General features: G+C 39.4%; 2 protein-coding genes across 4 annotated transcripts; one reads left to right on the forward strand and one right to left on the reverse strand.

Moving 5' to 3' along the window:
• Positions 1-2165: 2165 nt before the first annotated feature.
• On the forward strand, positions 2166-6265 carry badb (BCL2 associated agonist of cell death b). Of its 2 annotated transcripts, XM_029526764.1 has the most exons (5): positions 2166-2321; positions 2826-2887; positions 2964-3107; positions 3616-3836; positions 4062-6265. In XM_029526764.1, exons 3-5 carry the CDS (start codon positions 2972-2974, stop codon positions 4191-4193), a joined length of 489 nt encoding a protein of 162 aa, XP_029382624.1. In that variant the 5' UTR covers positions 2166-2321; positions 2826-2887; positions 2964-2971; the 3' UTR covers positions 4194-6265. The 2 variants fall into 2 exon arrangements, with proteins under 2 accessions (XP_029382624.1, XP_029382623.1); XM_029526763.1 differs by lacking the exon at positions 2826-2887.
• A 288-nt stretch (positions 6266-6553) lies between these two features.
• Positions 6554-9415, reverse strand: LOC115059147 (glyoxal reductase). 2 transcript variants are annotated; one of them, XM_029526762.1, is made up of 6 exons: positions 9284-9415; positions 8622-8916; positions 8146-8291; positions 7805-7944; positions 7498-7656; positions 6554-7397 (listed from the first exon to the last, which is right to left on the reverse strand). In XM_029526762.1, exons 2-6 carry the CDS (start codon positions 8870-8872, stop codon positions 7218-7220), a joined length of 876 nt encoding a protein of 291 aa, XP_029382622.1. In that variant the 5' UTR covers positions 8873-8916; positions 9284-9415; the 3' UTR covers positions 6554-7217. The 2 variants fall into 2 exon arrangements, with proteins under 2 accessions (XP_029382622.1, XP_029382621.1); XM_029526761.1 differs by having other exon boundaries at positions 8622-8919; positions 9284-9413.
• Positions 9416-12367: the final 2952 nt, after the last annotated feature.

A 12367-nucleotide genomic window follows, 5' to 3' on the forward strand; every position in this document is an offset into this window, starting at 1 on the left:
CCACTCACACACTGAGTGGTGGTTTGGAGACAGTGTGGGAGTGCATACGCCTCCGTTTCCCAAAATACACACCAGATGAGGGGCAGGGAGGCAGGGCGAGGTTGGTACAGGGAGATATAAATGGATGCTAATTGTATGGCTCCTTCAGATTATACAAACATGCACTCTGTCCTTGTAAGTGTATGAAAATGATCTTGCTTGTACACGAAGTTCAGATGTTCTCACTCACACACTCACCACCTTTATGGGTGGTAGTTTCATGGCTCTCAAATCCTACAAAATTGGCACACGCACACACACACACGCACACACTACATACAGATTAAAATAGATAATAATTGTATGGCTTTCACACTAGACCAGAATCCCCAAATAGGAGAACCCCAATATATTATTTCTATAATCCTTCCCAAAATAGAGTTCAAAAGAAGCCCGTCTTAACAGTCATCTTTAAGAGCTGCTTCATTCACACACCAGTGTACTGTATGAAAAGCTGACTGAGCAAGCTTTGCTTTGCATGTTTGGCTAAGCTTAAGAACACACATTACTTCTCAGCTGCACTGAAATTAGAAGAAGCTGCATGACATCGCATGGAAGACATTTTCCAAAATAAATTCTCTCCCACACCAGGTGATACAGGTGATATAGGTGTAGATCCCACCTATAGGCAGACTTTACAACATTAATTAATGCTGCTTTTTATAAAGAGTCTCTTAATACAGAAAAGAATAGAGAAACAAATGACACAGAAGAGGAGCAAAAGAATAGAGGAAGCTCTGGATATAAATGTTAGATAATTACATGTCTGAGGTTTCCCACACTGACGTAAGGACTGAAGAGAAACAGTCAGCAGAGGACATACAGAGCCATATACATCCTATAAACACAAGTGTTCCTCTGCAGAGATTTTCTATAAATAATGGCCGTGCAGCATTTATCACATACGTTACTTAAAGTATCTGTTGTATAAACTTTTCAGGAAATAAATTTATCTGTTGCACTGCAGTTTTCAAGGATTACCAACTCTGACCATCATGAATGTTTTTTACATGTTTCAAATGTTATCACATTAGTCAGGTACAATTACAATCATGATTATTAGCCCCATTGAAAAGAGAAACTGTGGCAGGAGATGACGTAAAGAGGAACACTGCTAAGCACATTACAGGAGCTCAGTTAGTAATCCTCCCTCCCCACCTGCTGTTCGTGTGAAGTATGACAGCCAACAGCATGCTGGGACTTCTCAGTCCTTCTACTCCATGTAACCCAGGATTCTGGAAAAAAGAAAAAAAAGGAAAGCGGTCAATGCCAGTAGACTTCCTTATGAATGTTTTCATGTCATTTCACATATATAGTAGACAATGGCAACCACCCTTTCTATGACATCCTGGCTAGACAGAGGAGCAGTTGCAGTGTGACTCTTCTTACTAAAAGTACAAGCTCAATTACAATTACTTTAGCATTGTATGTCATTTTGAAACTCCAGCACCCTTTAGGATGAAAATATGGTTTTCCCTACTTTACTATGCTTATTTAAAAATTAAAGTAATGGGCACATTTTCAGGGTAAAAAGTACTTTTAGTATTTTTACTAATTACATAAAAGCACTCAGATTTACAAAAGCAAAAGAACTAACAACACACTAACCCCATTATATATTGGAACTGAATGACCTGCATTAAGATGTTTTAGTAAAAATGTAACTGTGACAACCCTGCCTGCCTTGTTGTGTGCAGGTAGAGGTGAGCATGGCCAAGGGCAGCACCTGAGCTCAGTGAGCCTTTAAAAGTTCTGGCTGCTCACTGATCTTCCTCTCCTCCTTCCCGAGGAAGCATTGTAGTAAGTGTATTCAAATTAAATGGAGCAAACTTAGTGAGTCATATTTAACATATTAAAAATGTACCAAAAAATGATAATTTTTTTATTTAATTTAATTACTTAACCATTGTGTGTGTAAGAAAAATTACATTATCTCTCATAAGCTTTGGAAGTGTGTTGAAGTAGCAACATGAAGTACCTTGTTGTATTATTATTATTATTCAAGTGCGCTATCTGAACCCTGCCTCCAATCCTGCTGCGCCTCGACACTACACATTACGGTAAGCCACTAAGACAAACAAAGCCCCAGCCCGGTCCTCGCTCGCAACAGTGACGTCAGCGCGCAGCGGCGGAACGCGGACGCGCGGCGATTGGGCGAGCGGGGAGCTAAAGTGTTATGTCCAGTTAAGACAAGACACCGACAATAATAACGAGAGCTGGGCCGAATGAGGCCAACTAAAGACACTGTGGCACTTTTCGCGCTAACGCTGTGAAGATTTCGGGTAAGGGGTCATATTTGTAATCATTTTAGCCACATTTGCTGTCAAGCTGAGACAGCCCCGCAGCAGCTGCCGCCCTGTAGGAAGTTTCTTTTGTCCTCTTCAGTCAACAACAACACAAGCTGCCAGTCAGTAGTGTTTGCCGGAGAAGAGGCTGTGCTGGTTAATAGCAGTGTAACAACAAATCGACAGTGACTCTGTTGTATCCAAACGGGTCGGTTAACTGGGATTACCTTTGGACCGGTTAGTATCAGGGGCAGCATAGGAAAAAAAACAAAAAAAAAAAACGATAGCCTGCTGGGTGTGTGAGATAGTGGCAATATCAGAGATACTACGGATGATGCCATTTTATTATGCCTGAATTATTAGTTTATGTACTGTTTGGCTGTAAACCAGTAGCACTGCTGTCATGCAGCACCTTACTTTCCAGGACATATCATTATATATTGGAGTAGTGTTGTTTGGGTCAATATTTAGAAGAAAACCATGTTTTTCTTCTTCTCTCAGACAGGTCGACACTGACTGCGATGTAATTCATGCTGAAGCTCAGTAATGGTGACCTGTGGATGGTATGTGCATGTGTGTATGGACATGTCCATGACTGCAGGGTTTACTGAATCCCGGTTTCAACTTTTTCCTCCCCAGATGTCACAATGAGTGCACAATTCACCATTTCAGACAGTGAGTCAGATCCTTCAGAGGAAGTAGAAGAAGGAGACATGAGCCAGTCATTGGAGCAGGAGGTTTTTCAACGCCACAATCTCACCTTACCTGAGATCCGTACTGCAGGTAGGAGCCCCGAATTTAGAGGGAATCTAAAACATAAGCCTGTATTTACTTTTCTGCCTGCTAATGGAAGCTTTCAGTTTGATCAAAACTGGCGTCATCTTTGCTTTCTGCTCCAGTTTCTTTTTCTGCATCAGCCCCTGTTCTGTGGATCCCAGTCTTATCCAAAAACGGAAAACTAGTCTTAAACCAAACCAACTTCTTTGTATACGTTGTCCCCACTTTTTGTCTCATATGACCCTTTTTTTCTAAAATATAAAATTGGGCTGTTCTCATATGCTCTTTGTGGTGATGTACCTTGGGACTTTAAAATGAGACACTCTTCTTAGTTAAAATGTAAGCTGTATTTAAGGCTGTGAAGACAAAAGTTATTTGCGAAGTTTGATGTCCTTGAATGCATCATTCCAATGGTGAGTGGTGACACATGGTCATTGGAAACGCCTCATCACCTTTTCTGGTGTTTTAAGCAAGAAAAAAATAACTCCTCTCACCTTTCTCTCTCATAACATAGGGGCTGGCCGAACCAGGCTGAATTCAGAGTCCCACACTTCCACTGGCTCCAGAGACGAGGATTTCCTGGCCAGGGGGGATGACGAAGCCGGTACACCTACTGATGGAGCTCCATTCCGGGGACGGTCCAAGTCAGCTCCTCCTGCCCTGTGGGCGGCCAAGAAATATGGCCAGAAGCTCAGGAGGATGAGCGATGAATTTGACAGCCTGCTTGACAAAGGGGTGAGAGAGAGACATTTTTTAAGAGGAATCAGAGAATACCTAAATGCTGTATATTTGGCTTGTTTGATGTGGGTGCTACAGGAAAGGGATCTGTTCATTTCAGGTTGTTTGGTACAAAGGAAAGACTTAGTCCAGGAATACAGCAACTAAAACTCAACTTGGCTTTTTTTCTTTTTTACTGATTTGGTTTGGGTTGAAATATAATACTTTCTTTACTTCATGCAGGAGATGAGGAAAGTGAAGAGCGTTGGGTCAGCCAAACAGATGCACCACTCTAAAAGCTGGTGGAACTACCTCTTTAGTCACCAGGAGACAGAAGGAGAAAACAACCACCTTGAAAGCCACCGCAACGAGTAGGCACGGAGAGCAGATAAAGGTTGACAGAGGATGGCGAGGGAACTGAGAGAAAAACTGTGACAAGAATAGTATGGCCTGCTCTGAGTAGGAAAGTTGGTTTGATCAAACAGAAATGAACCAAACATAATGGCATGACTGGCACTGAGTACCAAGCTTCTAGTCATGCCATTTTTACACATCATTGGTAACTTCATTTATATACGTTTTTTTGTATTTTTGTTGGTTGTTATGGAAACACTGTAGGGCACTGTGAAATTACATACTGGTCATCATCATCATCCTATAAAATCAGATAAAAGGACGATCTGAGCGCATGTGATATGATCTCTTTAACAGTGAAAGAATATAATAGTGAGGGATTTCAAAGGAGACCACTTAATTATAACAGATGCTAATTATTTCAGCTGTCTCTCACATCAACACTATGCAATGCGCTGTAGATGGAGAGATAAATGTACTGGAAACAAACCACCTGATGATTTGAGGCCACCTTGAATGCTGTTAGAACATTCTTCCTTCCTCATTTTCACAAGAAAACGCTTGATACTAATGCTTATTGTTGCGTGCGATTTGCACAAGCTTAGGGAGATTGCTCTACTGTGTGCCAAAATAATCTTGAGGCAACTAGAGGAGAGGGAATATAAAAAAAGAAGGATTTTTTTTTTTTTTTTGTAGTAGTATTCAACTTGGGGCCTTTATTCAGTTTCCCGCTCTGCTACCTGCAGGCCAGTACCATTAATCTACTGTACCTGACTATCATTAACTGCTTTATAACTCAAATTTATCACAAAAAAAAAACAATCTTATACAAGGACAATCTCTGATAATGCAGAAATAATATGTTTTGTACAACTTCAGGGTTAGATTTTATCGGAAGAAAATTACATTAAACATACATATAAAAAAAGCACAAACCAATATGAATCTATCTTTTTAAAGCCTTGGATGAGCAAAAAGTAAAACAGACTGTAATTTTTATGTGTAAATATTTTGTTAATACTTTATCAAATGGCATTGAATGGGGTAATAAGCAACATGGTTTAGCCAGAATTTAATTTTACAAGTTCATATTTTACCATGCTATTTAATATTTAAGTGGCCAACCTAGCAATAGGCAGTGTACAATCTATGGCTGTTGTAATAAGTGTAACGTGGATATATAGAGATGTGGGGATGGGGATGGACTAGCTGCTGTACAAGGAGCCAACAAACACGCCTTTGGTCCCATTTAATCAGGACCTGGTGCATTCAGAGGTTGGATTTAGAGTCCAGTCCAATTTAAACACAAGTGGAAACTGCTAAAAGGAGTCAACTCATTTTTTCCAATTTACTTGATTGGGAAAATCAGTTCTCTGTCCTGTCAAGTTGAATTAGTCATTTGATTAAATGTGTGTGTTTAAAAAAAAAAAAAAAAGAAAAGAAAAAAAAAATCAAATCAGGACACAGGAATCAGAGTGCTGATCTAAAGCCAGATTTCCTTTAATATTGTTATTTTCAGGCATTTGAGGGTTGCTTGTCACATCCTAAAAACAATATGGCCTTTTTATGGAAGTTATTACAATTAAATCATTATAAACTAAAATTGACACTTCTACTCTTCTTGGTGAATATGATTAGACTATTTGTGAATTGTTTATCAATATGTGATTATTGAAAATTGTAATAGGTTTGTCTACTTGTGTCTTATTCTCTTCCTCTCAGTTGAGTTGTGAAGTGCTCGAGTGTGCAGGTCGTGGGCTGCCTTTGTATTGTCTGTAAACTAAACTTTATTGCATTTTTTTTTTCCCAACACCTTTTGATAAATTTGGTTAGGCAATTTTTTATTCGGAATTCCAGACAATCTGAATGACACCACCCTTTTCTAAGATTCATCCAATTCTATATGTGTTTGGTAACAAAATGAACTGACTGAAAGCCTTTAAGATGAATTAGTAACTCGTATAGGCTCATAATACAGTACCGTTAAACAATACTGTTAAAGAGTGACTCCACTGTTTTATGATGATATACAACAAATGTGTAATTTCAGAATGAGCGTTTCATTAATTCTGCTGCCATAAAAAAAAAAAAAAGCGCTTCAGATTTTAACAGGTCAATCCTAGTAGATCTACACTTTGACATAGGTAGCATAGTTGAGTCAGCTGGCAGAGAATATGTGCATGGTGTTGTGAGGATGAGTTCAGATATGAATGCTTTACTCTTGCTTGACAATTAAGTTCAGCTGGATTGTAAAAGAGTATATTGTTTTGAACTTCAGCGTGCTGTAACCTGCAGACAGCCTTGTGTGTTTATCCAATTTACCGCCTTAAACTTTAAAGCTTACTGCCACAGATGGCATTCAAGAAAAAGCACAATAATGCTGAGGTGCACATTGTCACATTTATTAAAAAATAAATAAATTATGGCTTGAATGGCCATTTTAGCAAAAGGTTGCATGACCTGTAATGGTTTTGATTTTTAAGCATTCGTGACAGTGACACACCCCAGAGGAAAAACCTGCCTGGGCACCTGGAATTTTGCAATCAGCCCTATTATTACTTGAATCTGGAGGTATGTGTGGAGAAAACTGAATTTTAATGTTTCCTTTTTTTTATATATATATAGTTTTTTTCTTCTTTTTTTTTTTAAGACTTTTGTAAGCATATTTTCTCTACAGCTGTCCAACTTCTGGTATACACTGTCCTGAATAAACAATTTTAAGAGTGGTTTTAAAGTTAATCTCTTAAGGAATTTTAAAGTCATTGTTTTTTTAGTACTAGTACTTCATAAATGATTGAAATGTGAAAGCCATTTGTAAAAAAAAGCAAAAGTAATGTTTTGTGAAACTTATGAAACAGCATGTGATAAGGAAACAGGACATTATTATATATGGGCAACAACAAAGCAACTTATTGCCTGGTGTTCAGTTGGACTCAGTATATGGGACTGAATCTACAACACACTAACTTAGTGTATTAGTTATGTGAGATTTAATGACCCGAGCCACATATGAGGAAACCACCAGTCTCAACACACCATGGTCAATCAGGCCACTTCAGAGGGATCCCAGCAGTACCTATGTCCACAGTCTAGGGATGACAGTCTGTCCATGTCAGTGTCACTAAGTGTGAAGTCAAAAAGTCTGGCGTTGTCCTTTATTCTGTCTGGATTTGAGGATTTAGGGAGCACAGGGACACTCTGCTGCACTGCCCAGCGCAACAGAACCTGGAAATGAACACAAAGCTCCAATGTTTTCCAAGTTCGGAATTATACAGGACTTTTGCCCCAAAAGACCTAAATCCAGATTCTTTGCATGCATGTTTACCTGTGCAGGTGTGCGCTCACAGTTCTTTGCCACTTCAATAACCACCGGTTCAGTAACCAGCTCTCCTTTGCCCAAAGAGGAGTAGGCTTGGAAACATACACCATACTCCTCGCACACACTCCTCAGCTCTGTCTGACACAGCCGTGGATGAAACTCTACCTGAGGAGTAAAACACATACTGTCAGCACCGGCTTTTTCAAAACCTATAGGCACACAAAACCCTTTTTTAAATACTTGTATTTTATTTTATAAATCCTATGTTCCATTCCCTAGGTAGCCACTTCTTTTTCCCTCTCCTTCATTGTACCTGTAGCACTGCAGGAGGGATTTTGCAGCTCTGCATCAGTTCCCTCATGTGAGCAGGTGTGTAGTTGGACACTCCAATGGCTTTCAGCTTCCCCTGAGCATGCAGCTCCTCCAGTGTGGCCCAACTCTGAACTCGGTTGCCTGGTATCAATTATTAATTGCAATGTCATCATCACTGTTACACAATCACATAGCAGAAGAGAAATGTAACAGCTCAGCTAGAACCTTATCTTGTAACTAGTGTAGCATTTGTTTCCAGAATACTCCATTCACCAGACCAAAGATTTCATATAAATATTCCACATATAAATCTACTTACATATTCAGTTACTTCTTCCTTACCGGGATTGCGTTGATCAGCCACTACTAGACCCTGTGTGCCAGGCCAATGGATCAGATAGAGGTCGATGTAATCCAAGTCCAGCTGCGACAGGCTGCTGAGGGCTCCTTGCATGGCTTTCTCCCCCTGATCCTTTGGGCCCAGCTTACTGCATTGAAAAGGAGAGAAAAGTAGCCACGAGGGGAAAATTTTGCATGTGCCCTCTGGCACACACACGACCATTAGCACCTCTGTCTGCTCTGTGAGCAAAAGCATGTGATGCATGTATGATACACACACTAACAAAGGCCTGCATTGTTCATTTTACACTGCCAAAATAGATAAAGAAGACATTTTAGGAGCATTATATGTATAATCCTTTATTAGTTCAGCTTTTCCGTTTATTCAAGATAACATGCATATACATACTGCAGATGTGATAAAGCTTAATTATTTAATACAGTAGCTCACAGACCACCAAATTAAGGCCACTCATTACCTGGTTATGAATATATCCTTTCTATTCAGGCCATACTTGGGCAGGAGCTCCTTCAGGGCTAGACCCAAGTCAGTTTCATTCTTGTAAACCGCTGCACTGTCAAAGGCACGGTAGCCAGCAGCCAAGGCAGCATCCACAGCCTGGTAGACATCCTGAAAACCCCACAACTTATAGGTCCCCAGACCCAGGAGGGGCATATGAACTCCCGTATTCAGGAGTACAGAAGGCATGGAGGAGGATGAGGAGGACATCTGGTCTGAACGTCACCTGGTCCCTGTCTGTGGCTTGTTCAGACCTGCTACAGGAGGGGAGATAGGATGTGTTCAAGTGAATCACAATCATTGAACTCTATTGTTCCATGCAGGGAAGTGAATGGGAAAGTTGCTTTAGGACAGACACTGCACTTAAAGTTGATTCTCTACTGGTTTCCCTCAAACTTCTCCTGTGGATTATTACAGAGGAAGCCACACCATGCAAGCAAAACAGGCAAAATGAACTTTAACACTGTAATATTCTAGGATGTGGGCCGACATTTGAACAATAATGTTGGCCATCACAACAAAGCACAAACGTAATACAACAGGTTAAAGACCATAAACATTGGCACGGTGACGATTCTTTGTAAGATTTACATGTTCCTGTACAAGAGAACCAACACTCACCTTATGGGCCAAAGTATGATTTCAGAAAAAAGAAAATTACATAAAGATAAAAATGTTAACGCAAAGTATATCATACGTTATTTGAGTACAGCCTTAGCTGATTTAGCTAACCCTAACCCAGCTGTGTAAGGATGATGCTTGAACGGCTTGTTTCCGCCACACGTGGGCACTTTAGAGTCATGTGACGATTTGGGCGGGTTAGCCGTCACCATAGTGACAAGCACTATGTTGGCGCCTATTGGAAGAAAATATGTCCAAGCAAAGAACCCCAAGCGACCAGAAGGCGGGAATTCGTCCAGTGCCTGCCAATCTGGAGGCGAGTCAGGTGTTTGATTGACACCGTATTAACTATTGACGTCCTGCGCTGGAAGGCGAAGTGCCCCTGCTGTGAAAGACAACAAATCTTGCGCTAATAATGTTTTGCAGGCATTACGGTAATTTTTGAGAAGTTTTGAGAGAGACAAGTATCTTCATTAAAAGTCGAAGAGAAAATCTTTAGATGAAATTTTCCAGTCGTTGTTCTCGCTACTCAGCTGTTCCAATTCAGTATGTTCCGTTATAAAGTTGACAGGTAGGCAAACGCGTTTTTCCCCTTCTAAACCAATCAAGCCACTGCTATGTAAAGTAGTATCTTTGTTTATTTTCAGACTTTCTGCTGCCTTAGGTCAGCCATGAGCCTGAAGTCCTTTTTCCCTTTCCCCCAAACCCGATTCATTCAAGCCGGTGCTTGGATCTACAAGCTGAAGATCAGAGGTAGCAACAGGTACAGTGAGCCAGGTTAAATAGTTCAACACATCATATTCACAGCTCCTTTATAATCACTAATCCTTTGGTCCCTTTTGGGGAGAGCAGTGAGCATAGAAAGGTAAGATAAAGCCACTGACCGTTAAAACAAACAAACCAGGGCCTACTTTTATACACTGGGAAGTAATAATTGTATAATGTGTGTTTTTTTATCATCGTTTATAGCTAGAAATTACATTATAAATCTGCTTGTAAATGTACCTTGCAGAGAAGGTAAAGTTTGATACCAAACTCGAGCAATTATTTTTATTGCATTCTTTGTTTCCTTAATTTCCTTTTTTTTATTGTTTATACTTTCATTTTATGCTCAACTTCCATGAACCAATTATATATATGAGCTGATGGAGTATTGATCAATGTTGGATCATCTCACTTCTTCTGATAATTCTCCACTTCCCATTTGGCTTAAGATCCAATGCTAAAGCAATGCCAAAAGTGCTGGGGTGACTGGTGATGCATGGTTGTTTTTATTCTTTTGAACTAAATTTTTAACTAAATATTTAAACCTATTTAAGAAGTGATTTTTTTTTTTTTTTAATCTAACTATATTTTATGCTCAGCAGCATTTGAATCTTACCTACTTATTATGCAATATCATAATATTGTTACCTAACTGCTGCTGCGGCCATAATACTGATGTTATGTGTTAAATAATTGTCATGTGTTTAATATTTTCAGTGGCGAAAACATGGAAGGAAACTTAAATCAGGAACTGGAGGTAAATATGAATGACACTCATCCACTTAGTGTTTCAGTCTGTATTTGCTTGCTAAATTAATTCTCAATGATGTCTAAAATTAATGGTCTATTTGTGAATCTTCTCTGTTTTCAGGACATGATCAGGACAGTTCTTGGCAACCTGGAAAGTCTCCAGCCTTTTTGCACTGCCCACTTCAAAATCTTCCCTTGTATCCATCACTGTAACTGCTAAATGTTTATATTGTATATACTTCATATGTCCCCTCCAATACATGGTGTGTGTGTTGGAATGAGGTCCCCCAACACTTCTTTATACTTGAAATTGTGGTTGTGTAGGAAAGTATTCATGTCATGATAAAAAACAAAAAAACAAAAAAAAAAAAACAAAAAAAAAGATGAGTTGAAGACTCACAGGAATATTTAAAGTCGTGTATATGTTGTATTTCTGTTAACTGTGTTTACCAGATAAGAAGCAGTGGGAGCACCTGCCTAAAGTGATGTGCAAACACACAAAGAAGAATCTGAGAGTCTATCCCTTTGTTCTTATCCTCTACCTGGAGGAAAACTCACAGAATGGTGAGGAAAAACATACAACTTTCAAAGTTGCTGTGATGAAAGTGTGATCCAGCATCAAGCTGGAAAAAAGAGTACCCTGTGATGTACAGTGTGAGCTTGAGAGATCACACAACAGACTCACAATGTACTCCTCAGACATGATGGTGCTCAAATGTGCTATATTGTACTTCATCTTGTTTCAGCAGAACAAACAGAGAGGAAGCTGAACAAAGTGAGTTTTTTGTGTGCATTGAGACACACATTGCAACATGCAACTTACATTAAAATATATTGTATTATAACACAAGCACATATCAGCGCTAGAAAAATAACCATAGTGTTTTTCTTGAGGCGAAGGTGAGAGTGCAGCAGCACACAGCTTTTGAGCCCCAGTCAAAGCGCTGTAAAATGGACTCACCACTAGAGGAGGCCATGCTAAAGGACTTAGTCATGGACATGGAGGCTGAAAGCAAAGGTGCACTGATGGGGTGAGTGCTCTTTCAGTCTGTGGAGCTGATATGTAACATTAAAAGACATGTACTTTCATAAATTTTGAGGTTCCTGCTATGTTCAAAGAAATTGTCAGCAAACATATAGAGTAACAAAATCCTGTAAATTTTCTGTTATATTGCAGAGTTTGGGCCATACAGCGTAGCAGCATTTTTACATTTTCTCTGTGCTGATATTCAGAGGGAACTCCTGAAATGTTGATGATAGTTCTGAGTTTTTACACCTCTAGTTGTTTCAGGCTGTTGTGGAGAACAGTGCAAATCACAGAGTGGGACTTCTTTATGACTATATTTTTGTGTACTTTTTAAATGAAAAACATCAAAAACAAACTTTAACATCTGACTCTGACTCAACTACTGTATTCATTTACCTGAAAAATCTATAATATCATTGTATACATCAGTACCACAATATGATGTTACATATGCCATGATGGGATTTTTATCCATATTACTTGCCCTTAAACACTGAAAATCAATGTTAAACAAAAAGAGGAGTTTCTGCTAATTGGACTTC

This window comes from Echeneis naucrates, chromosome 18 (genome assembly GCF_900963305.1).
Source record: "Echeneis naucrates chromosome 18, fEcheNa1.1, whole genome shotgun sequence".
Taxonomy (NCBI): domain Eukaryota; kingdom Metazoa; phylum Chordata; class Actinopteri; order Carangiformes; family Echeneidae; genus Echeneis; species Echeneis naucrates.

What these genes read in the sequence shown, in the direction of transcription:
- badb (XM_029526764.1), top strand. Translation starts at nt 2,972, where the DNA reads ATGAGTGCACAATTCACCATTTCAGACAGTGAGTCAGATCCTTCAGAG. An exon ending in ACCTGAGATCCGTACTGCAG is followed by an intron (nt 3,108 to 3,615) that starts GTAGGAGCCCCG and finishes CTCATAACATAG; the next exon opens with GGGCTGGCCGAACCAGGCTG. An exon ending in ACAGCCTGCTTGACAAAGGG is followed by an intron (nt 3,837 to 4,061) that starts GTGAGAGAGAGA and finishes TACTTCATGCAG; the next exon opens with GAGATGAGGAAAGTGAAGAG.
- LOC115059147 (XM_029526762.1), bottom strand. Translation starts at nt 8,872, where the DNA reads ATGTCCTCCTCATCCTCCTCCATGCCTTCTGTACTCCTGAATACGGGA. An exon ending in AAGGATATATTCATAACCAG is followed by an intron (nt 8,292 to 8,621) that starts GTAATGAGTGGC and finishes TTTTCAATGCAG; the next exon opens with TAAGCTGGGCCCAAAGGATC. An exon ending in TCCCTCCTGCAGTGCTACAG is followed by an intron (nt 7,657 to 7,804) that starts GTACAATGAAGG and finishes TTTACTCCTCAG; the next exon opens with GTAGAGTTTCATCCACGGCT.